This window comes from Podarcis liolepis, assembly GCF_965112155.1.
Source record: "Podarcis liolepis genome assembly, chromosome: 4".
NCBI classification, from domain to species: Eukaryota; Metazoa; Chordata; class Lepidosauria; order Squamata; family Lacertidae; genus Podarcis; species Podarcis liolepis.
In genome coordinates, this window is record NC_139558.1 from 45987398 (window position 1) to 46013276 (window position 25879).

Genomic DNA, 25879 nt, shown 5'->3' on the forward strand with positions numbered 1-25879 from the left:
AGGTAATGGGGCCCTTTATATGTCCAGCTGTCCTTTGTCAACAACAAATTGCCGCTGTTTTTTGTGTTGAATATATGCTATAAGGCGATTTATGGACCTAATAGGTATCTAAAGCCATTTGCATATAACAAATAAAACACTGTTGCTGTATGTAGGATTTATTTTATTTGTTTTTTATCTTATATTTTGGAAATGTACATCCAGTGGTTGTTTTCCTTTTTAAAAAATTGGGGGCCCCAGCTTCTTTAGCTTATAGGTAAATCCGGCACTGAACCCTATGTGTGCCTGCCTTGAAATGAAGCGCCAGGTCGATGGTGCCTACTTCCCAGGCCTGTTCGTGCGAGAGATTGCGCAGGTGCGCACTGACTCAGCGCACTTCTGAGGAAACCTTGCGCGCAGGTGACTGGTGGGGGAGGGGGAGGGATTCCTCTTTCCCGGACGGGACTCCGGTTCTGTCAGCCACCTGGCACTTCAGAGGCAGGCGACAAGCGGGGAAGAGAGCGCCGGGAGGAGGCCGCTCGCGGCGTTCTAAGCGCTTGCGCAAGGCAAGAGGCTCTTGCACCACCAACGCCGTCACAATCCACCGCCGCCTCTGCCCGGGGAGGGAGCGGCGGCGGCCGCAACAGCAAGCAGCAGGCGGCGAGCCAGTGGAGCTGAAGGCCGAAGAGCCTCCAGTTCACGTCAGAGGCCCAGTGCACGTGACCGGCTAGCTCAGCGGCCCCCATTCCCGATACATTGGGCCGCTTCCTGTGGGGGGGGGGGATAAGCCCGCCCTGCCCTCCTCCTCCTCCTCCCGGCTCGCTGATTGGCGGCTGAGCGGCAGCGCGTCGGGCCAGCGCCCCCTTCCCCGCCTCCAGCCTCTGATCCGGGAAGCCACGCGCCGCTCTCAAGAGCGGAGGGCGCCGGCTCGGGAGTGTCAGTCTTCTGTCACTCTCGCTCCCGCCCGCCCTCGCCGTGGCGGGTGACAGGGTCGCCTAGGAGACGGGCCGGGGTCGCGCGCGCGGACGGAGCCTGCCCATGGCAGAGGCCCGGGGTGGGGCGATGGGCCCGCTGGTTGGGGCCATCGATCAAGGGACCAGCTCCACGCGCTTCCTGGTAAGCGCAAGCCGGCGAGCGGCCGCCTCCGGGGACGGAGGGGGATGATGGAGTGACAGGAGGCGGCGGCGGCGTGGTTGCCCTTGGTGGGAGCGTGGAGGACGGAGGCTGCTAAGAGGGGCTGGGCAGGTGCCAAGCGAGGTCTCCCCTTGCCCAGGCTCGCGGAGGGAGAATAGGGGAAAATGCCCTTGGTCAGCTAAAAGCGCCTTAAAAGAGGATGCCTCCCCACACTGGGGAAGCTTCAGGGTCAGAGGATTGCGTTTCGAGACTCGTACGAGCCCCAGGGCTTAAAAAGCAAACAAACCCATTATTTTGCTACGAATGAAACACATCTAAGAGCAAATGATCAACGCCTCTTCTACCTCTCTGTCTTTACATATAGGGCTGCTGGTGTTGGCTTTGGTTTTTGTTTGTGTGTGTGCCCAGGGGTAATTGGAGAAGGGGATATTGGCTTCTCCTGGAATAGAGAGCAGTCTGACATAAAGCCCTTTTCTCACTTTATCCCCTTAACTGTTCTGCCTTTTTCCTTGTCATGCTGGGCAGTATGAGAAAAGGGAGTTTCCACTCAGTCCTCTGATCTAGGGTGTGATGGATGGAAGCAGGCGTGAGAGCTTTCTTTTACGCTGCTGGCGTTTCTTATCCTACAAGCCACAGTGCATCATCCATTTGCTGTCTACGCTAGATCACCTGTAGCATGTAAACTCATAGGTTGGTGGATGGAAAAGTTTATATAGGAAGAAAAAAGATGAGTAGAATCTGGTAACAACTTCTAACATTGTTATTCCCGTTTCTTGCATTATTAGTGTTGTACTAAAAAGTTTAGCTTGGATTCTGGGCAATTCCAGTGTGAATGAAGCCTCGGAAAACAGGTGCCACTGCTTCATCCAGAGATCAATATGCACTACAGGTAGTTGCATTTGTCAGAACTATGGTACCCTACCGTGAACCTCAAAGCTGAGGACAGTGAAATAAAAAATGGCTGGCAGGCAAGAAATGTCATCTTATACTTCACTCATGCACAGTTTGTATCCTGCTTAATCCAGTTTTGCAACTGTGGTGCTGTGCAAACTTGGGAATGTCCCTCTGAATTTGGAAACACAAGCATTTCTAAATATTGTTTTATATATAAGGTAAAATCTTGTTTGTGTTTTTCACGCAGACTGTACTTGTATAGGGCAGGCGATTTTGTATAATAAGGTTTTCACCAGATTTAAGGGTTAAATCATTATTTTTAGTAATAATAATAATAATAATATTGGTCGGAACGTTCTCTCTTGTTCTTTAAGCATTCTCTTCACCCAACTTTTTTCTTTTCTTTCTTTGCTTTTTAAACTGGGCAAACATTCATAGAGGATCTGGCTAAAGTCCAGGAATCTGTTTTAACAAATATTATGAAAACAAATAAGGTTGAAATAGATTTCAGGCACAGTTGAAGTCAAGAGTTTATTGCTGAAGTGGAATCACATCATAGATAAGGGGGATGTGTATCATACCATTAAAACAATTGTAGTGCATAAATGTACCAAAAAAGTACTAATTCTGCACCAGAGTTTTAAATTGCTTTGGTAGGATTTTCATGCATTCTGCTTCCAGTTTGGCATGAAGTACAAGAATGTATTTGTCATTGTTTTATGTTCTTTTGAACATCATTTTGCTTGCCTGTATCAGAGTAACAGGCTGCCAGATTTGGTACTAACTTTGTGTGCATATACAGGACATTTTAAGAGCCCATTCTGGGACACCATTGAACCTGCAAATTTCTATGAATTGCATATAAAATTCCATGAATGTATTTCCATAGACACTATGAAAGCATATGCTGTATTCTGAGGGGTAAATGCAACCCTGCAATATCATATCAGGATTATACCAAGTATGTGCTTGTCCTGAAACATCAAGCCAGCCATGGGTTTGATACTTCTTTTATGTTTTGTTTGTTTATTAATAAATTTACAACCTGCCTTTCAGGATTTAGTGCTCTTCTAAGGCAGTGTATAGAAAACTACAGAACATGATAGACAAAATCAGCACCGTCAAATTAAAATCCATATTATACCCCATTTACAGTGAGCAGTGATACTTCATCAGAACACAGCTATTAATAGAACACAGACTGAAATTAAATGACTTTAAGAATTCTGTTGAAAATAAACAATGATAGGGCCACAGTTATTTCCACAAGTGTGGAAAGGAAAGTGCTTGGTACCCAAGCTGACATCTCTTATTGATGGACCAGAGAGCAATACCTCAGAAGCTGGTCTTAAAGCTTGAGCAAGCTCATACAGCTGCAGGTGATCCTCCAGTTATCTTAGTCCCAACCCATTTTGGGTTTTAAGGCCAAAATCAGTAGTTTAAATTAGGCTCAGAAGGAGATAGGCAGCTGAATGTTTGTCGCCTTCGTGGCCATTAGACCCACTATTGGTCTTGTCCGGTCAATCTGCAAAAGTCTATATTTGCATGCAGGAAAAGTCCCTAACTCACCAAGGGTTGAGACCCATTGCCTACCTTCACCTGGTTTAGCCGGCAAGTCGAAGTCATGCCCAGGGTGTGACTGCTGTCACATGCTGACAGTTTCTAGTAGCTACAGGTGAGAGCTGAGTGCAGGATGGGGACAGAAGGTAGACAAACTACCCCAGAAGGAACATGGCTTAATCTATCCTCCTCCTGAACAAAATAAAGTATAGAAAAATATGTTTTTAAACTTCATCCATTGGTTTTATATTGGAATTGAGTTTTTGTTTTTTATGTATAGAACTCCTGTGTATATATTGTTATAAAACATCTTCCTGAAAAAGAAGTAATGGTCTTGGTACAAGGTGCAGCACACGCTTCTCTTATATGAAAGAGTTAATAGTCTAGAATTAGAGTAAAGTAAGTTCAACGAACCCCAAGGCAATGATTAACAACTGTTTGAGTACTTTGGAAGCATCTTCCTCTTAGAAGCATTCCTAAACTTGCCTCTGTTGATCCTCACCTTTGAACTACTTAGTTACATTAACTGAAAAGCAAATCCAAATTTAGAATAAAAGATTTAGTAGAGAATATTTAAATGAAACAGAAAATCTTTCACAAATAGTTCACACTTCCTTGAGACTATTTGCTAGATGACACAAAAGTACAGGATGTTTCTTTTAATGGGCCAACAGGAGTTGAATTTCAGGAAGAACTCCCTTTCGTCTTTTGATAGCAGGAGCTGTCTGAGGCCCTCCTGTGCTATTCTCTGCATTTCAGAAGGAAGCATTATTGAGGTCAGTCCACTGAGTAGAAAAGGTGGTTAACCCGTGACTCTTCAGATGTTCTTGGTCCAGCCAATGGCCATGGGTGGTTGGGGCTGGAATCCAGCAACACATAGAGGACTATAGATTAGCCACCATTACTGTATAGCAGAAGTTTTCAACCTTTTTGAGTCCATGGCTCCCTTAACCAACAACATTCTTTCTGTGGTACCCCTGTGGGGCTCAGGAGCCCAGTTATGTCACCCCTTTTTCAAACACCCTCCCTTGTGGAGGCCTCGTCTCCTCTCCCCTCTCTTTGGGAGTCCTCCAGGCAGCAGCTGCTACCATCCCTGGTCTCTGAGCTGCCCCCCAAAAGAGAGGTGCCTCTCAGAGGCAGCATTCACCTGCAGAGATTATAGCCGGGGTTGCTGCAATAAACAGCTGTGCAAGGCTTTGGAAGGCAAAGGTGCAAGAGGGCATCAGAGGAGGGAGGGAAGGAAAGAGTGACAGTGTTGTCCGCGGCACCCCGACCATCATTCAAGGCACACCAGAGTGCCATAGCACACTGGTTGAAAACCACTGGTGTATAGAATTGCAGCCCTAGCTGCCCTAGCCCTGCAGTGATTCAGAGTTCACTAAAGATAATGGCCTGTTTGAAATGATCCACTTCCAGCACCATTCTTATTAAACTATTCAGAAGCTATATGTGTTTCACAAGCCATGCTGTCCTGATTTGATATGAAACAACCATACCAGCAATGGTTCACCAATTTCATTTATGAAAGGAGGACTGGTTTTGATCAGATGAATTAAGCATAGTTTCTAGCTGCAAATGTTTCCGATTGTGTTCTTTTTCCTTTAGGTGTCTCACCCTCCTCAATAAAGTTTGGAGGATTTTAAGTAGCTGCAGGAGTACAGTGGTACTTCTGGTTACAAACACCTCGGGTTACAAACACTTTGGGTTACAGACTCCGCTAACCCGGAAATAGTACCTCAGGATAAGAACTTTGCCCCAGGATGAGAACAGAAATTGTGCGGCGGCAGCAGCGGGAGGCCCCATTAGCTAAAGTGGTACCTCAGGTTAAGAACGGTTTCAGGTTAAGAACGGACCTCTGGAATGAATTAAGTTTGTAACAAGAGGTACCACTGTATGTTTATCACAGAGAGCATTAGAAGTATTGGCGAACAATATTCCATGCTGTACTGTTTTCATCAGCAAACAAATTTTGTCATACTGCTTGTAAATATGTGGGGGAAACACAGTGTAATTTTCACTTGAAATTACTCAGTAGTTTCTGAGACAAGAAACATTTCAACATGTTTGTCTAGACAAATATTTTAAGTTCTACTGTACCTCTACTCTTACTGTAGTGGCCAGTGATTTTTATATAGCTATCATCGCTATCATCGCCTTTCTCTTATTATTTGTAATCAAATTATGATTACCATTTAATTTGTATTGAAAAATTCTTATACCTGTAGTTAGAAATCAAAGAGATGTATGCGCTCACAGATGTATGTGCATGTCCTAGATACCTCTATCAGATTTGGATTTTTTTGTGATTGATGTTACTCTTAATCAACTTCTTTACTCAGCTATCTGGGGAGGTAACTGGAGTGAGTTGAAAAGGATTAAGCACTTTTGCCCTCTTACTGTAAAGCAAGTAAGGTTAGCCTGAATGGTTAGGGCTACAGTAAACTGCGTTTCAGTTAACAATTCAGCAAAAGTTGCTGTTGAAGGCAGAGATCTCAAAGAGAGGCTGTTTTCAGGATAAAATTAACATCACAGATGTTAGAAGGTAGACTCGTAATCTGGTGAACTGGGTTCGCATCTCCGCTCCTCCACATGCAGCTGCTGGGTGACCTTGGGCCAGTCACACTTCTCTGAAGTCTCTCAGCCCCACTCACCTCACAGAGTGTTTGTTGCGGGGGAGGAAGGGAAAGGAGAATGTTAGCCGCTTTGAGACACCTTCGGGTAGCGATAAAGCAGGATATCAAATCCAAACTCCTCCTCTTCTTATGTAAAAGCAGAAGATAAGGAACATAATTTCAGAATTGGCATGAACATGCAACCTTCTTGATGTTTTGAAGTGATTTGATGTCTTTTGGATTTTCATAACACGTTAGAAACTGCATAGAAAGCATAATTATTTGGACACTTGAGTGAGTTTGTGATTTATATAGGTTAGTAGTTTATTTAGATGAATAAATATGTACTTTGGGAAAGAATAATCAATTATGTCTAACCGCTGATTTCAACATTTTTATCTTCAATGTCACTTAACAGTATAAATATAGAAATTATTTGAACTGATCTCTAAAATCTTAAAACAAATGGAGATTATTATATTGTGATAAAGTTCAGCACCACTATAGTAAATAGATAATTAGATTATATTCCTGTATATGTACCTTAGTGTTTTTTTTAAAAAAAGCAATTTGACTCTTCACCCTGCTTTTAAATGGTGACTCAGACTTTCAGGGCGGTTTCCTTAATCTACCTATCTTTTTGACAGTAATCCTTTCAAAGGGAGGCTCCAGAAATTGCTGCTCCCTTTGTCTCCATGGATGATTAACTTTTCCTATCATTGCAAAATTGAGTCATATGGTTGCAAAAGCCATAATATAACTCATGGTCCAGAAGTCTCTGCTTCCAACTTATTTAAAAAAATAAAATAAAATAACCCTTCAGGTTCCTGTAACATGTGGTTTAGTGGCCTCTTCTAGAGTTAAGCAAGTATTTCTTGCATCATTTTGCTCTTTGACAATTTTCTGTTATGTATAATATAGTCTTTGTTAAGGGAGTTAACTTCTGAATGCTACTGTCATCCCTGAAACATGTTTCCAAGTAACTGTTCGAGAGGAGGGTGCCAAGCTTCTTTGTCTGACTCTCCCTCTAATTATGTTTTTACAAACTGGTTTGGTGTTCTTTTATGCATTACAGGTCTTTAATGCAAAAACAGCTGAGCTGTTGAGTTACCACCAAGTAGAAATCCAACAGAAATTCCCCAAAGAAGGGTAGAGTATTATTTTTTCTTTGCATACTTGACCGCTTGTCATTCAGGCTGCAATCCTAACCATATCTACTTGGAAGTAAGTCCCATTGAATTTAATAGAGCTTTCTCCCAGGTAATTGGGGTTAAGACAGCAGCCATAGTGTGATATTGTTAAACTTTAAACTACACGAGCAGAAAGTCACTTCCACTCTTCACTTTGCCTTGCCCCTGTGAATTTATGCCCATTGCTCTCTCTGACTGCAGCTATCCACTCCATGCCTTTCAGAAGTACACTGGAGACCACAGGGGGCTGTAGTGAGGAGTAGGAGATGGGAAAGACCTGTTTCTTGGGTGGTGTTTCATTCACATGTCTATGGATCCAAGCCTACATGTTCCTACTTAAGCCAGTGAAATGGTTTGTAGGCATATGAGGCAAAGTTTGGAAGATGGAAGTCATTGCAATAATGTAATATACTTTTCTGTTTGTCTTTGTTACTGTATTTGTTTTTAATCAATAGTTAGCCTCAGTAGTGGGTGTTGGGCTGGGGTTGTGTTGCTGCAGAAGAGGATGGGGTAGGTGGCGCTGGTGCATTTGTGCCACACCAACCACTCTACTATCTCACTCCCCCCTCCCAACACCTCCCAGTAAGTAGTAGCACCATAACCAACCAGAGATCAGGTGAACAGAAGTGGCACTGGGTGTTTGTTAGCCTTGCACAACATTTTTTTAAGTTGGAAAAGTAGCAGGCAATCTCGTTTGCCTTTGACGTACGAGCTCTTCAGCTCTCGCTTCTTTTCTGCTTCTTAACAATTTTATGGTAAGAGGAATTACAGTAATGTTAAAAATCCACTAGATTCTGCTTCGTGACAAACTGGTTGGTACTAATTGAAAATGATGTTAGTAAATTGTCATTCATTTCTAATGCATTGGTAGCAGAGTTTCCCAAACTTGGGTCTCCAGCTGTTTTTGGACTACAGTTCCCACCATCTCTGACCACAGGTCCTGCTGGTTAGAGATGATGGGAGTTGTAATCCAACAACAGCTGGAGACTCGTTTGGGAAACCCTGTGTTGGAGGAAACAGATGAGATTTCATGATATTTGTGTACATAATGCCAGATGCAAAATATAGATTTCTGATACTAACCTTGGTTTTCTCTATGCTTCTCTTCTCTATGCTTATCTTATCTGTTCAAGGTGGGTAGAACAAGATCCAAAGGAAATACTACAATCTGTCTATGAATGTGTTGAAAAAACATGTGAGAAACTGAAACAACTGAATGTGGACATTGCCAGTATAAAAGGTATTACCCACATTTTCATAAAAATAATCATTTTTTGAAGCAGTGGTCAGAAAGGGCAAATTTCTGAACTTTTCTTTAGGAATAAAACTGATATGTTAAACTATTAAAGCCAATGCAAGATGTTTCTGGAGTGTAGCTTATTGGTGTGTTGTTATTTTGTCAGAGTTTCCTTTCATAAGATGGGATAAGTTGGAAATGAGGCAATAAATAGGTTGCGGTTTGTGCAATGCTGTTCTGGAAACCCAAGGGAAGTGTGTGGTCTCTTGCACAGGGATTTCAGCCATCCCTTCCAGAAGGCAGCCTGCCTTCTTTATTTCTCCCCCACCCCAGATTAAGGGATTGCCCAGTGTAGCATTTTATTTGGCGCAAAGGGCTGCTGCTGAAAGCAAGTTCTGGTAAATTATCTTGCCCCTCTGCCAAATGTGTGCACAGGAACACTTTGTGAAAACATAGTTTCTCTGGATCCTAACCAGTATCTTTATTCTGTGAGTGAATTGTATTAAGGGGTGTGTGTGTGGAATTAACAGGGAAAGTGTTTATACAATAGAAATTATGGAAAGTATTGAAATATTTCTAAAGGATGAAGTATGCCATGTCAAATCCAGCAAATGTTAAAATTTCATTCTGTTTTTAAGCTGTTGGGGTCTGCAATCAGAGAGAGACAACTGTGGTTTGGGACAAACGAACTGGAGAGCCTCTCTATAATGCTCTAGGTAAGTATTTTTTTTAATAGGGATGTAGTTTTCCACTTGACTATGTGCTAATCATTTTATTTATTTATAATGGAGTATAGTGAACTTCCTGGAGCTAATTTATCTTGGAATCCAAGCCTATGAGTGAGTTGTATCCAACACGGTGCAAGCAGTAATCTACTTGCACAACAGGACTTCCCCTTCCTCTTCTCTCTCTGTACACCCATGAAATTTGCTCCAGAGGGTTCCCCAATCCTCTGTAGCAGGTTTTTAGAGTCCACATTGGGGCTTCAGGGGAGAGGTTGGAGGTTTTGTTTCGCAACTGGAAGTCTGTTGTTCCAGCTGAACAGCAGCATTGAACACAACCCTGTGTCTTTTTCATCTCAGTATACATAGGGGGGGGGGGGAGGCATCAGCTTTGGGTCTGAATGGCATTAGCCTTTTGTTAACTGTTATTCATTCATCTGATTGATCTACATATTTCTAACAAATAGCCTGTTAAACTATATTTGGTTCTTGTAGAATGTTGTATCATTGTGGTGCATATCACATGCTTTTAGTTGTATTAGCTCTATAATAAGAGGGAAACACATTTTAAATGTCTTACTCGATTTAAGCTGATGTCAGCTTGTTAACCACTTCACAGTACCATGTTGCCTGCAACAAGTAAGAATTATCCCCAGGAAGGGATACTGTTATTATTTATTGTTCAAGTGGTCTGCGTGTGCCAGAACATTTAACACTTAATATGTGAGGACTTTTGCTCACGTATTTGCAAGCCTGGGTTGATTCTAATTATATTATAATTGCACTTTCATGAATCCTTTCATGAAAGGCAGATTTTTAAAAACCTTAAAAGCTATGACAAGGGGGTCAAAACTCTGTTTATGTAGCAGTACTTACTCATCCATACTACCTGATGAAAGGGAGAGGTTAACACAGTCCGTAATGAAGCAACCCCCCCACCCCAATTTAAAAACATTTTTCTGCTTCCATGGGAGAAATGCCAGAACACACAAGCTCTGCTCAGTGTGTAGAAGTTATTTGGAGAATAACTTCTCTGTGGTGGAAGCCTGAATTACTGAAATTTTCAGTAACATAACCCTATCACTTATGTTTGTATTTGTATTATAGTGTGGCTTGACCTAAGAACCCAGTCTACTGTTGAGCGACTGCTTAAAAAAATTCCAGGGCACAATAAATCCTTTTTTAAGGTAAAATCTCTTGCTTTTTAACAATATAGGGAAGTGATGTGTTGATGTGAGATTTTAACACATTGTACTTGTTTTGTAGTGAATACAGTGTAGGTTATCGTAGCACAGGGATAGCCTAACTACTGTTGTCAATGCTCTAGTAACCTCTTGGTTAGATTACTGCAATGCGTTATATCTGGCTCTGAAGATGGTTCAGAAACATCAGCAGGTGCAGAATTCAGCAGCCGGGTTGCTCACCTGGCCAAGATGGTTTGAGCATATTATACCAATCCTGGCCTGACTGTACTGGCTGCCAGTTAGTTTCTGGGCCCCATTTGAATTGCTGGTTTTGACCTACAAAGCCTTAAACAGCTCAGGACCACAATACCACAAGGACTGTCTCTCTCCATATGAACCTACTCCAATCCTGCGATCATCATCTGAGGCCCTTCTTCATATGCCTCCTTTGTGATGGGTCCAGAAGGTGGTAACACAAGAATGGGCCTTTTCTGCAGTGGATCCCAGTTTGTGGAATGCTTTTCCCAAGGAGGTTCGGCTGACACCTTCATTACACACCTTTAGTTGCCAGATGAAAACATTCCTCTTCAACCAGGCATTTGACTGATTAACATCCTATACTCTTTTAAATGTGTTTGTGCAAGGCAGGTTTATTGGCTTGGACATGGTGGGGGGGGGGGAGTGTCTTGTTTTTTATGTTGTGAACTGCCCTGAGATCTACAGGTGAAGGGCAGTATACAAATTTAATACAGTATATAAGAGTAAGAATAATTTTCCTTGAGAATACTGAGAAAGGAGAGCAGAAAGCATGTTTTTAAAAGTTGAAGGAAGTATATGTGTTATCACTTGCAAGGGGTTAAATTATTCCTCCTATGTGTGAAGGTGGGAACAAGTAGGATAGCAAGCATTCCTTATTTACTAAGAATTTGAAACTACCTAAATTTTCATAGAAATAGATTATGATGCAAGAGGTTATTTAACGACTTCACTGTCAATTCACCTATTCCAAGCTACACAGAAATTGCCCCTCAGCGTTAGCATATTTCCTAGACATTGCCAAAATAAAATTATTTAGGAACATATGAGTAAAACAGCCTCTTAACCTATTTGCTTTGAAAGCTTCCACTGTATAATGCAGGAGTTCTTTCTTTCTGATTGCCTCCATCATTATTTGCTTTCCAAACACAGACAGATAACCTGTATAAAACATGACCTTTAGAATATGTTTCTGTCTGTTTTGCTACGTGGCAAGTCTTCAAACTACCTGTTCTCTTGATCTTTGATCATGTTGGATTTTGGTACACGTAGGGTTTACAATACTAGAGAGTGACTGATGCTAATGACCCTTTTATTGTGCTTCTACTACAGATGAACCTTTTGTCATTTTTATTGCTGGTGTTTCTCCTTTATGTTCTGAAAATCTTTCAATTTTTGCAGAATAAGACAGGCCTCCCACTTAGCACGTATTTCAGTGCTGTGAAACTTTGCTGGCTTTTGGACAATGTGAAGGAGGTCAGGCAAGCAGTTCAGGAGAGGCGAGCTCTGTTTGGTACCATTGACACATGGCTAATATGGGTATGTCTCAATAGGCTATATAGCAATCAACTTCTTTTGCTTTATACTTTCTCAATTTTAATCAAAGAACATTCAACGTTTTCTAAACAGGAAATCAGTTTTCACTGCCACCTCATCAGAATCATACATGTGCCTATATAATCTGCCTCCAACATTATTTGCAGCAGAATATAATACACCTGAATAAAATGGGCACACATCAGTTATGGTCAACAGGTTTTAAGTACTCACCTTCCCCTCGCTTGTCTCATGAAGTATCATGGCGTTAATGTTTTATTTTGTGAACTGCCCTGAGATCTTTTGGTGAAGGGCGGTATATAAATTGAATAAAAATAAATATAAATAGTGTGTGTCAGATACGAATAATCCAAGGGATCATGGCTGCTACCCTTCCATGCATTCAGTGAATACAGTGGGATTGTGCATGCCTAGCCACACACATCTAGCAGATGCATGTCTGACGTAAGGATGAAAGGATACTAAAGTATTTACGGCTCCTGCGCTTAAAAGGGAACTTTGGCCAGTTAGGCTTCTTGATCATGTGAATCATACTCTTTCACATGAATGCTGAATTTGTAGCCATGCCAGGGAATGAGGGAGGAATGGACAGTGGGTGTGATCCTGCTTCTCTCTCATGCATTCATTGAACACGTGGAGAGTGAACATGTCCATAAACCTCTAAGATCTTGCATAAGAGTAATATTCCAGTACATGTCCTAGAAGCAGGAGTTTTCAAAAGCATTGCAGCCATTAAAAATGGGAGTTCTAATGACTACCTTCATTGTGTCCCAGAGAAAAGGGGTAGCTGTGTTATCTACATTGTTTTCCTTAAAATAATATTGAAGGGCTTTCAAAACATTTTCTCTGGCTAGAGAGTTTGTAAGTAAAGTTGGGTGGAAATACCAAGTTGGTGAACTATGTTTTCCCCCCTCCCAGATGGAGAGTAACTTCAACCAGAGTATAGTCAATAATTTTTATATGTCCAATATTAGTAGAAGTGACTGGTGGGATCAATCATTGTGTAATAAAAATGAAATTTAGCCTGGACTGTGATGTATAACAGTTAGAACTAAACGCAAAACTGAAATCACTGGGTGTTTGTTCACTCCAAATGTCATATAGGCCCCCTTTCTGTGATGTTTTCAATAAAGTGTGTGAGTCCTTGATCTTTTTGCTCTTGCCTTTGAAGAAAGATTTGCCTTTGAGGAAAGGCTTGCTGTATTATTCTTGCATGTGTATACTACATTATGATAACTGTTCCTATTAAAGCCAAATACTGGGGTCCCCAAATGGTCATGACATCCTCAGAAGCAGCCTTGGTGCCCACCAGTACTCCCTGCCACTCCCTATTTCTTTTAGTTTAATGAGGGTTTTTTGGGGGGAGGGTAAGCATCACCAGTTTTTTTCTACAGTGATTATAACTGTTTCTTATACTTCTGAATGTGCCCTGTGAGCAGGAAAAGATTGGGGATACTTGAACAAATTCTTTAAATATAGTAAGAGTGAACAGTGGTCTACCAGATTTCCAACTTCCATTTCTAGGGAAGCAGTGACAAGCTTCTAGTTTTACTGATCTGTCTTTGCTTATTTTTATTTTTTTTAATTTAAGAGTTTGACAGGTGGAAAAAATGGAGGTGTTCATTGCACTGATGTAACCAATGCCAGTAGAACAATGCTGTTCAACATTCATTCGTTAGAATGGGATACTGAACTCTGCAAGTAAGTAACATGTCTGTCCGTCTGCTTCAGTGCCTAGATTTGCTTTGAACATCTTCAAAAAGCCATACTGATGTGCAGGTTTCTAAGCAGGTTTCTTGGAAATAAATTCTATTAGCTGAGTGGCACTTGGTCCTAATAGTTGTTTTTCCAGGGTCACAAGTGAAAAACTTCTAAATGGTCTGTGTTCTGAAACTAAAGAACAAGTTGTTGCTTAATAGCAACGAGTTTATCTGATTCTGGCTTTGTAATGGGGATCCACGTGGAGCTGTATGCATTTGAAAGATTAGTACACAATAGATTCTGCAGCCATTATTGCTTATGGTAAAGGTTCAAATCCAGCTTGGCAAATGGTGGGTGGTCACAAAATGCATCATAATTCTGCGCAGAAATCATGCTATAGCTGTAAAATATTGGGCATAAAATCTCATCTGAATTAACCACTAGACTTTAAACTGGTAGGCCTCAAAATGTTATTGGATTATATCTACCATCATCCCTGGCCATTGACTATGCTGGTTGGGGCTGGTGGAAGTTGGAGTCCAACAACATTTTCAGGGCCATAGGTTCCTCTCCACTGAGTAAAATTGATGTTCTCTTCTTCCTCAAATTATACAAGACTCACTTTTAAAAATTCATTTCGCACTGTGTTTAACACACTTTAATAAAATTTAATTTGAGAGTGTGGAATTTCAATTGGTTAGGTACAACCAAAGATGCATTCATGGATCTTCTGTGATAACCTGATGGGAGCAGTTCATTCCATAACTGAGAGAACATTTGGATTTAACTGTGAAATTATTCACAATTAAATGGCATTTTTCTACATCACAGCTAGCAAATAATTCTGCTTTAACCTTTGAGAAGTGAAAGTAGTATTGTCGTTTATTAGTAGTATACATAAGATTGTCACTGCTGGCTGCTTGTTAACCGTTCTTGAGGCACCTGTAGCGATGGGGAAGCTGATCATTGGAGCTGGGAGAGATGCACACATAAGCTCAGGTCAAATCAAGCTCCAGAATAAGTAAGAAAGAGTTATGCATGAAGTATTTACATCTACACATCATGAGGGCTTGCAAACCTTTGCAACAATTTTTAAACAAATAATAGCTTTATTAGCTAAGGAGAAGCTCAAGCGGGACCTCTGTTGGCCACACAAAGTTTTAGTTTGGGAAAAGTGGTAAACCAGATTCCAGTTTTAACCAATCAGAAGAAGCATTTAAGTGGACATTTCTTGTTTTGAGGCAAACATTATGGGCCCCATATATTCTCCATCCACCCCCAGTTCAACTTTTTAATTAACAACCATGAATAATTTTGTATTAACTTTTGGAAAATGTTGTGTTTCCTTCCCAGATTTTTTGGAATTCCTATGGAAATACTTCCCAAAGTGCGGAGTTCCTCAGAGATCTATGGATTGATGGTATATATACAACTTTTCCTTAAATTCTTTTAGTTAACAACATATGTGTAAATTGTGCCTGCTTAATCTTGATTGAATAAGCTGGATAACTCAGTTCTGTGAAAAAGTTATTTTTGTAAAATAGGAGAAGGAATAGATTTTAAATTGGACTGTTAACTATCCTTCTTGAGAAAAGTTATATTTAGAAGATATAAGTTACTGTACAATTTTGTTTCTATCGCCCAATATTTTATATCTTATGAAATTATTGTTTTTTACGGAAAACTACATATGGAATTTTTGAACTGGCACAGAAATATGTATCGGTGCTCTTCCTTAACTAAGGCTGCAATCCTAACCTACGTTAACTAGAAATAAGCCCCACTAAATTCAGTAAGGGTTACTTCTGAGAAGACATGGTTAGGGCTGGGCTGTAAGTTGGGGCAGAGTCCTGCAGAATTTGTGCACGTGGGCGGCTATAAATGAGGTGTATGTCAGGTTTCTGAGGGCTGAGTGTACATTTAAATCAGCTGAAGGACAGCAGGTTGTAGAAGGCTGTTATAGACACTTCAACTAGGATCTAAGGTCAAGTTCTCTAATGTTACAGTTGCACCGAAGGAGTTGATATTTTACAAACTTAAATGTTAGTGTAGAAAGCTGCTGTCTGAAATATCTTTACTATGTTCCTAGTTAGTGACTCGTTGTGAGCATTGGAAGAGTCTTGAGGAGATGTAAGAACCCTTTCCCCGCAAAGACACACCCCTTCTCACCCTAGGAAGCCGCTGGCAATCATTGCACAGGCTGAACTCCTGCTATGTATGCTAATGTTGGGCCTTGATGTGGGGTGCAGACTGATGGGGGCTGAAGCACCATACATGTCTGGGCTGTGGGAAATAGCTCAGAGGTGATTCAGCATGTCTGGTCCACTATAGAACCCTCTGGGTATGTTTTCCATATGAAGATCAGCTACCGTAATGTTGGTTTGAAAGTTCTGTACAATTATGAACTGGAAATGGTCTAAACTTTATTAAAGAAGTGATTGTTAAAATGGGTATAAAATGACAAGACACAATATTCTGTATTCCCAGACTTGGCTTGTAGAGCAGTTTGGCAGGAGCCCTCTTTTTAAACAAGTACTGCAGCTCAGTTGAGTCACTATCTAGAAGAAACTTTGACCCTCATTCCCAGATTAGATAAAATCTTATCAGCGAATACTATATGATAATATGCAATTATCCAATTTAAATTAGTTTATGAATGCTCTTCACAAGAAAAGTATTCCAGCTTCGTGGACGGGGTGTTTTTCAATAGTGTAGCCCAAATCTCCTTTTGTGACCTCTGCAGCTCTATTTAAAAAAAAAAAAGCCATTTGCTGTAGACTCCAGTTTGTACATTAACTTTAATTGGAAAATGTTTGTGAAAGCAATAGAAATACTCACAAAAATTACTTGATACAGCTGATCTGTTGCTTAAAATGAAACAAATTGTACTGTACTTTCATTTCCCTCAAGTAATAGCCTCTCTGCTCCGTATGAGAAAGAGTATTACTGGTGAATAGAGTATTGGTATCGGTAGTAGCCTTTTAAAATTAATTTAAAGCATTTGGATTGTTTACAAGAATAAAAAATAGAGCTATAACGTTAGTGTCTTGAATACAACATAAGGCATTGTGAATTCCTGTATTTCATTGTGGGATGTTTAGGGGAAGGTTGCAGACTTTTAAAAACAAAGTGCTTGGCAAATAGTCTCCAACTGAACTGAAAGTGTTTCTGTACAAAAATACTTTAATCCAAATTAGGGTGGCTAAACTTTCAATATTATGAGTCTTGTACCTTTTTAATAATTGAAGAAGAGAAGAAATGGTTGCCAGTACAGCTTATCACAAGAACAGTAAAAGCTGCCTGCTCCCTTCACTTACTTGTCAACTATGAACAATGCAGGATCTCAAATTTTGAAAGGTTTGGCCTCTGATATCAGTAATGTAATATTACTGTTAAGTAAGTAACATGGGCTATATACTTTGAGTCATTTGAGAATAGAAGAGTGAAGTCCATTACTTTGAGTTCTAAACCTTTTGAATGTTTGCTTCAAAGAGTGTAGGTCTGATATTCATTTTACCCCAAACAGCAATTTATAGGAGGAGAATTGACTACTAGACTACCAAGCTTTGAAACTGTGAACTTGTTTGTCTCTCTTCCCCTCCTCCCTTCCCACTACTTTTCTCGCTGACTATAGAAAATCTCCCTTACCTTGGTGAGTAGGATTTTGTTAGGATGTCCCCTACTCACATCTCCATCCATTCTGCTTAGATGCAGTGCATTTCTTTAGGGGGAATCCTGTAGCTTTTTGAAAGGGATTGTGTCAGGTGGCATCCTCAAATCAGACCGACTGAATCTGAAGCTTTTATTAGTGGTTCTGTTGAGGTGTTTACACTCCCCACCTGCTTAAAAAAAGTTAAAATGGGAAACTAATATTTCTCACTCCCAACTTTCCTTGTGAAAGATTGTATGAATTGAGGGCAAAAACACTGAAGAGGAGGAATACTAGTTTATGGTATATATCTCATCTCACCTTCAAAATGCTATTTAATAAGGTATCCCCAAATGGAAATGCACTGACTGTACTCTCTGCATGGCTTCACTGAAGTGCTACTGCTCAGTGTACGTACACACACATGCACACATACGTACACACACACACACAATGCACCCTGCAAAAAAGAGCTGTTTTTGACGTGGGTGGCTTGGTGGGTACTAGGTGTTGGCATGCCTGGCTGTTTGCAAGCACACAAACGTGTATTCTTTCTTTTTCAAGAAAACATCACAAACTGTTCGATGGTATCTTACAAAATGAGATCTCCTGTGTGTTCTTCCGCTAATACTCTGCCACAGCCACACCTGTATGTTAAGCACTGACCTCCCATTTTGAAGCATGTTGTTTACCATCTTATTGTAGCCCCACGTGTTATCAAAAATCAAGTCCTACTCTGTGCTGTGCTTTAATATGTGTATAAATGGTAGAGCAAACATTAGCTCTTCGATGAACTGAGGTGTGGAGAAGAGACTGCCACACTTGCGTTCTTTGACTGAGCAGAAAATAGAGGGCTGGGCAGGGATGTGGGAATCAAGAACAGGCCTCCCATGTACCTTGCAGTCCTGATAAATTGGTTGTTATTGTACACTGTTTCGGGGCGGCCTATCCCATTTTGCCACCTGAGGCGAAAAGAGGAGTTGCCTCTCCTCACTTCTCTCGTGGCAGGCGCCAGTGCCACCATAGGTGCCTCCCACCCCACCCCCATCACCAGAGAAATGAGGAGAGGCAGTAGCGAGAGCTCACCGGAAACGTCGCCACAGCTTCTCCTCACTTCTTTGGCAGTGGGGGCAGTGGGTGGAGTAAGTAGTAGGCAGGCACTAAAGTGGGATTTGCCACCTCTGGATCTGAGGCATTCACCTCAGTGTGCCTAATGGTAACACTATGGTTGTTCACTATCTGCCCCTTAGATTATTTCTTCTCTCCCAAGTCATTTTCAGTTTAGATGTGCTTGCTGTGTATGTGGCCTATTTCACAGTGATAACAGTGGGCATATAGAAGCAAAGTCTTGCTGTGGCTGTCATATAACACATTTTCCTGCTAAAACAGGAACCAGTTATCGCATCCTGGTTTCAGGCAAAGTTCAATCATATAATGAACAATGTTAGAATTTTTGTGGTTTTTTATCTAAATATACATATAGATGGTCTGATATTCCATTTGTAACAAAAATACACTATTCTGCCATTAATTGTAGTTTTCCGTCATCTGGGAATATTGCACTGTTTGCATATACCCAGTGGATCTGTTGCTAACTTGTACCCTGTTATACTTATTTCTGTTTCCATTATGGAAGAACAATATGTTGTAATTCTTATAATATTCAGGATTTGTAGCTTTTAAAGACTCTCCATAACCTTTATCTTTGGTACCTGTTTTTTTTTTCCTCTCAGAAGCTATGGAGTTTGAAGAAACTGAATACAAATTAAAATTGTCCCTTTGCCTTGTGTGGGAAATTATATATAACTGAGTAGTAAATTATTATTCCAGCTATATAATAAAGGCGGGCTTCTGTGGTGCTCTAGTACAAGAGGGACTCTGCTAGACAGATTAAATGGCAAAGGATTTTCTTTTTCTATTCTGCCCCACCCCCACCCCCATTAATTGACAGAGATGTTATGTGGCCTTTCTGTTTTTCATGGCCTGTAGGTGATTAATTTTACTTTTGAAAGACTGTGTGTGTGAATATATGCATACAGCTCAACAGCATTCAGTATACTTCAGGATCTTTGATTTTAGCAGCATTGATAGACTTGCTTGACTACGGCTTTGATGTTTTCTAGCTGTACATTGCTTCGGTTGTTTTTTAAATAATGGAAAACCTACTAGATGAAAATTAGTGCTGTTGAATAAACTTTTAAAAATGTATTTGTTTTGCTATAGAGTTCTGGAGCTTTGACTGGCGTACCAATTTCTGGGGTGAGTTCCCTAACCATATTGTAATTTATTGGTACAATTTCTGAATACAGTGGAATATTTGATAGACCTTGTTGTACTTTTTAAAAATGGAGGGGGCGCAGTCAGTAGAAACTACATGTCTAAAGTATCAGTTGTATATGCTAGTAAAAATAAGTTTAAGCTGCGATCCCATATACACTTACCTTGGAGCCCATTGAGCTCAGTGGGACTTGTTTCTCAGTAGACTCATATAGGAGTATGCAGTAAGTAGACAATTGAAAACATAACTAGCATCTACTGTGCCCAGCCTCAAGCCTGGAGCAGATGGTGTAACTACAACCAGTTACTGTGGAATTAAATAGATGCTTCCAGCCAGACCTAAGTGCCAATAACTTTCATTTTAGGGGTTTTAAATGGTGTTCCAATATCATGGGACACAAAGGATAGCAGAATACAATGTAGAAACTGAACCTTTCACCTCTCTCCAGCCTCCTGTGATGAAGGAAGGAAGGAAGGGAGGAAGGGGAGCAAGTACTTGCCTCCCATCCTGCCTGAAACGTATCTGCATAGGAGCTATGCTGCCTGGTGTAGATTGCCCAAATTACCAAGAAAAAAGACTGATTTAAGTTTCCTATACTATAATTCACAAGTTTCCAGAGCAACAAATTTTAATTGGTTGCAAGAACAGTTAAAATAAGCAAAAACAAGTATTTAGACTACCTAAGAGCACAGAGGTCTGGTCATAAAGTTCCTGTATTTCTTGCACTACACAGTTATGTCTGCCAAGACACAAGGGTTGCAATTGTGAAATAAATGGATTTGCTTGGCCCTCTACTAATTCAAAAGGCATCTGACAAAATCACAGAAGGGAATTGTAGCTTTTAGCTTTTATGTAAAAGGCTAACTGCCCAGAATTTTCCACAAGTAAGGATAGTGATTACTTGGCAAAACAGTATTTTTCCATGAAAACAAAGTTTTCTTTGAGGATCATAAATATTTATTATTTACACAATAAATGTATTGTATCAAAAGCTTGTCCTCAAGTCTTCTTTTCCTTTTAGGAGAGAGGCAGGATTTTTATAGTGATGGATACAGTTAAAAAATAAGGGCAGGGTGTTTTTTAAATAACATTCAGGTTTCATTTTTAAACTAGGTTGCTATTGAAAGCAGCATTTACAGCACACTCCCATACATGTTAACTTAGAAGTAAGCCACACTGAGTTTGATAGGTCTTGCTCCCAGGTAAGCGTGTGTAGCATTGCGGCCTTAATGTGAACCGAATTTTAAAGGCAAACATCTGATTTCATTCTTTTGGAAATAGGCATTCTGTCCATTTCCTCCACTGCATTTTTGTTTGTTTGTATTTATTGGTATTGGTGCTTTCAAATTATTCTAGATGCGCAGAAAAACTAGGCTTATCCACCATTCTGGATCTGCAAGAGGCCAATATATCCCCCCCCCCCCCAGTTGACAGAAAGTTAGTTTCCCCTAAGGTTTATTGAAACTGGTTATGTGAGCTTTGAGCATGCTCATTTGAAAATGAAGGAGGTCCTGTGGTAAGATAACCTTCAGGGAAAAAATTCAACTGTCCAGAACAAAAGTTTGTCATTTATTTATATACGACTCGTCATCCAAGGATTATAGAGTGCTTTACAGTATAAAAGTTATCCAATCTGTAGTGCCATTGGTGTGTTTCTTTCTGTAAAAAGTATTAGCGAGACAACGGGACTTTAGCTGAGCCAAATTGTAAACAAAATAGATCAACTTTAAAAATTAAATATGCAGGTATACTTTCACTGAAGTTAATGAATTATATGTACTTCCAGTGCTTAGGTGACCAGTCTGCTGCTTTAGTGGGACAAATGTGCTTCAAGGATGGTCAAGCAAAAAATACGTAAGTTTAACCTGAGAACTGACACCTGCACCCATAGAACCCATACAAAGGGGGGCGGTGTTAGAGGATCAGCCATTTTTAAGAATGCACACTGTGGGATAGCCACTGTAACACAATGGGTATGTGATGAAACTATGAGCCAGGAAGATCCTACTTTGAATCTCACCTCTTGCAAGAACTCCTCCATTGTGGCTTTCCAATTGTTGGATCCCAGCTCCTATCAGCCCACAGACTGGTCAGGATTGATGGGAGTTATAGTCTAACAACATCTGGAGTGCTACATGTTTCCAAATCTTGATAATAATGAATCAGATTGATGGTTTTTTTATTAACTTGCTACATAATTTAAAATACATTTGAAATACCTTGCACACTTGTGTAAGATACATGGCCTGTTCACCTTCCCCTTCGGTCTATTTCTGTCAGCTGTACTTCAGATCATTCCAGGTCCAGCAGATGAAGAAGAACTGGGTTTCTAATAAAATAAGTGTCCTGGGCTAAACGTAGTCAGGAATAGGAGGTTCTGCAGTGCCTTGGTTGGAAAAGCACTCCATATCCCCACCCATACCCAAACCCCAACCTTATTCCCTGTAGCTTTTTGAATGGACTTTAAAATCGGAAGTACACATGTGTCAGTCTACCCAACAGGCTGGCCACATTTCTCCCTGGCTAGTACACACAGCAAACTAAATATGCAGACTAAAGCTTGCCCCATAATGCTCCATACAAGAGGATTATTGAGTATGTTCCAGTGTGAATTAGGGAAGCTTGGCCTCCCAATTTGACATATATACATAGGTACATATATACACCAATCCTGAATGAAGTAAGGGCAGTGGTGGTGGCTGGAAGTGGAGATAGAAGGAAGACTCCAATGCTTCCCCAATCCAGTGTCAGCTGGTTTGCCACAATTCAGCCAGTCTTTGCTAGACTAGTTACCCGATTATAGCGATTTCTACGCAGAGGAGTTGTCCTACTATACCAACATTCCAGTTATGTTACTACTGTTTTGATATTCCTAGTCATTTTATGGCATGGCATACATCTGATTTCTTATGCTTCATTTTGTAGCAAATAATAACTTTTGGTGTCTGCACTTCAGGTATGGAACAGGCTGCTTCTTACTCTGCAATACAGGTCAAAAGGTTAGTGCTGGGAATTAAACGACTTGAAACCTTGGCAAATTACTACTTTCCCCAAAGAAATAGCTCTTGTTGTGTAAAACTCCCTTAAAAATCTTTTTGTTGTGTCCTACAAATAAAATACAGTGGTACCTCGGGATGCGAACGGGATCCGTTCCGGAGCCCCGTTCACATCCTGAACAGAATGTAAGACGCAACACTGCGTCTGCGCTTGTCACGTGATGTGTGTGATGTCATTTTGACTGCGCATGCACAGGCGGCGAAACCTGGAAGTAACACTCTCCGTTACTTCTGGGTCGCTGCGGATCGCAACTTGAAAATACTTATCCTGAAGCATATTTAACCCGAGGTATGACTGTAAAGGTTTTTTTTTCTGTGCCTATGTTCTGTATAATTTACATTCTCACTTGAGCTTAAAATATTCACAAGCATACCTTGTTTAACATGAAGGTCCCAAAGAGGAAATGTGCTAGAATGCTAGGGCAGTTGGGCAGTGTTTAAGATAACAGCCAAGGGTAAACTAATATGATAGAAATAATTAATATTTTCTAGATCAAGTAATTACATATTTTTTCTTTTTGTTTCCAGCCTGCAATTTCTGAACATGGCCTTCTGACTACAGTGGCGTACAAAATGGGCAGAGACAAACCTGTGTATTATGCATTAGAAGTAAGTATAATTATCTTTCATATACTATGGGCTTTTGAAGGTGCCAAGTTGTTTCTTAGGTTTGTAATACCAAGAGGTGGGCTGCCCTCCGGAGGGCGCCCCATGCTTCGGACTGCAGGTTGCTGCCCGCAAGCTTGTGAGCCCGCGGGGACTCCCGCCGGGCTCGCAAGGCTTGCGGATAGCTTCCTGAAGCCTGGAGAGCAAGAGGGGTCGGTGCACACCAACCCCTCTCGCTCTCCAGGCTTCAGCGAAAGCCTGCATTCGCCCCATAGGACGCACACACATTTCCCCATCATTTTTGGAGGGGGAAAAGTGCATCCTATAGGGCGAAAAATACGGTATGTGTCGCCTGCCCTAATGATGTATGTTTCTGGGACTACATCTTCAGCATCTTCTTTTAAGTCTGGGACTCCTTCAATTACGAGCCCTGCACCTTTAAGAATTCCAGAACTGTGAAAAAGGCATGCCTTGGTTTTGTGTGTTGTCTTTCATGATTTGCTCTAAGAGTGAGAGTGAAGTAACAAAACACATTAACTTGCCCTTTTCCTTCAGGGCTCTGTTGCCATAGCTGGTGCAGTTGTACGTTGGCTGAGAGACAACCTCGGCATTGCAAAGTCTTCAAGTGAAGTTGGTGAGTATCAATAACTTGGAGTAGCTTATTTTAGTGAAGAGTTGCTTAATCTTACCATTGCCTAGAATATGTCAGTTTTAAGGACACAAACTGTGGCATGCATTTGGTTTTAGAAAACTGGTAATATTCTGTGACATTTATAAAATCAAATGTCTGGAAGAGATGTATGAGTTTAAATGGATACATGTAGATTTCTAGTCTTGCATCCTTTTATTGCTTTCGGAAATAGAAATCACTATGTTACAATATCTTCCTTGGATACTGCTAGTTGGAGAAGTTTAAAAAAAAAATAGCAAGAGTTTTCAGTGCTATCATTCACTAAGGCTGTTATCCTGAGCGTATGTCCCATTGAACTCAGTGGGACTTGCCTTTGAGTAGACATATATAAGATTGTTGTGCAAGACTTCTTTTTTATTTGAAGACAAGAGTTTTACTTTTTTGCATGCTGCTAGATGCCTAGGAATGCTCTCGTTCTTTGATATACAATTGTAAATAATTAGAATTGTGACTCCTATTTTCCTTAGTCCAATATTTATTTACTGGAGTAATCTGGGTGACAACGTTTCATAAATTTGGAATTTATTTTTTCCCCAATTTTTTAAAAAAAACGTTTCTAGACCATCTGACCTTTAATTGTAACGTTTGAGTAATAAGCAACTGACAAGTGTAATAAATAGCAATAAATGTTATTTGCTCCTGCTGCGTGAAGATAAACTCTATTTTGGCATTGGTTTTAGAGAAACTTGCTGCTGAAGTGGGCACTTCTTATGGCTGCTACTTTGTTCCAGCATTCTCAGGATTATATGCACCATACTGGGAACCCAGTGCAAGAGGGTAGGTATATCATACCAAATGTTTAATTTAAGTGCCAATATTTAATTTTATCCATTCTTAAATATTTAGGCCAGATACACAGTGGGATGTTGTGCATCTTGCCAATATACACTTCTTGCCAGATGAGAGGGCAATGTGCACACAGCAGCCACTGTACATTATAGGGGGTGCTGTGGCAGCCATGTGAGTCTTTAAAATAAGGTTTGTTTAGTCTTGATGGTAGATTTTGCTTTCCTTTTTCCTTCTACAGAATTATCTGTGGCCTTACTCAGTTTACAAATAAAAACCACATTGCCTTTGCTGCACTAGAGGCTGTCTGCTTCCAAACACGAGAGGTATGGATGAAGGGTGCAATTAATGCTGCTTTGATGGCAGTGACAAACTTCTTTTTAAAAAAATTATAATAATAATGAGTTGTATTTTGTATGGTTCAGATGATTTAAATTGTATAACCTCAAAAGTTTGTCGGGAGGGTTGGCAGAACCAAAGGTCTCAAGTTTGTTCCGTATGATTTAAAGACTAATGTTAGTAACCAGGTCTGGTTCTTTCAATAGGCAAAGTGTGAGGCAGTTGATTTTGGGCGCCATGAAAGAGCATTGGAAGTTTAATTATTAATTTATTGCTGTGTTTTTAATTCCAGGGAGAGGCAGTTATGGAATTGTCTGCCTCGAGTACCAAAATAATTTGGCTAACCTTGGACACTATGCACCTTGACTGTGGGCAGAGCATAGTATTTGCTGTTCTGCCTCAGGCAGCATAATGTCTTAAGCAGGAGCTGCTAGTATCATGAGACTAATCTGTGTACCTTGAGAAGAATTATTGTCACAGACTGGAGCATGAATTTAAAAGCCTCGTTTTTTAACTTTAAAAGCATGTGGAACATCTTTCTGTTCACTAATACTATACACACACACACACACACACACACACGGGCGTCTCTGACTTCAGGATATATTTCCATGGGCCACCATACCTGACTGCCTTTGAGTTGTAGGACATTTCATCTTCTGGCTTTT

The 25879-nt window shown here is 40.6% G+C and overlaps 1 protein-coding gene across 16 annotated transcripts in view; it reads left to right on the forward strand.

Moving 5' to 3' along the window:
• The first annotated feature begins 599 nt into the window (after window positions 1-599).
• GK (glycerol kinase) overlaps window positions 600-25879 on the forward strand; it is a 40162-nt gene continuing 14882 nt past the window's right edge. For 2 of the 16 annotated variants that reach the window (XM_083498328.1, XM_083498329.1), the window contains exons 1-16: window positions 610-1095; window positions 7255-7328; window positions 8503-8609; window positions 9245-9322; window positions 10436-10515; window positions 11950-12087; window positions 13697-13806; window positions 15160-15226; window positions 17441-17458; window positions 19679-19714; window positions 21520-21587; window positions 22690-22732; window positions 23318-23398; window positions 23951-24029; window positions 24767-24863; window positions 25114-25198. In XM_083498328.1, the coding sequence (XP_083354454.1) occupies window positions 1018-1095; window positions 7255-7328; window positions 8503-8609; window positions 9245-9322; window positions 10436-10515; window positions 11950-12087; window positions 13697-13806; window positions 15160-15226; window positions 17441-17458; window positions 19679-19714; window positions 21520-21587; window positions 22690-22732; window positions 23318-23398; window positions 23951-24029; window positions 24767-24863; window positions 25114-25198 (1239 nt within the window). In that variant the 5' untranslated portion in view covers window positions 610-1017. Of the gene's footprint in view, window positions 1096-1898; window positions 2003-7254; window positions 7329-8502; window positions 8610-9244; window positions 9323-10435; window positions 10516-11949; window positions 12088-13696; window positions 13807-15159; window positions 15227-17440; window positions 17459-19678; window positions 19715-21519; window positions 21588-22689; window positions 22733-23317; window positions 23399-23950; window positions 24030-24766; window positions 24864-25113; window positions 25199-25879 lie in introns of all 16 variants that reach the window. The other 14 variants (XM_083498327.1, XM_083498335.1, XM_083498331.1 and 11 more) reach the window with 11 other exon arrangements.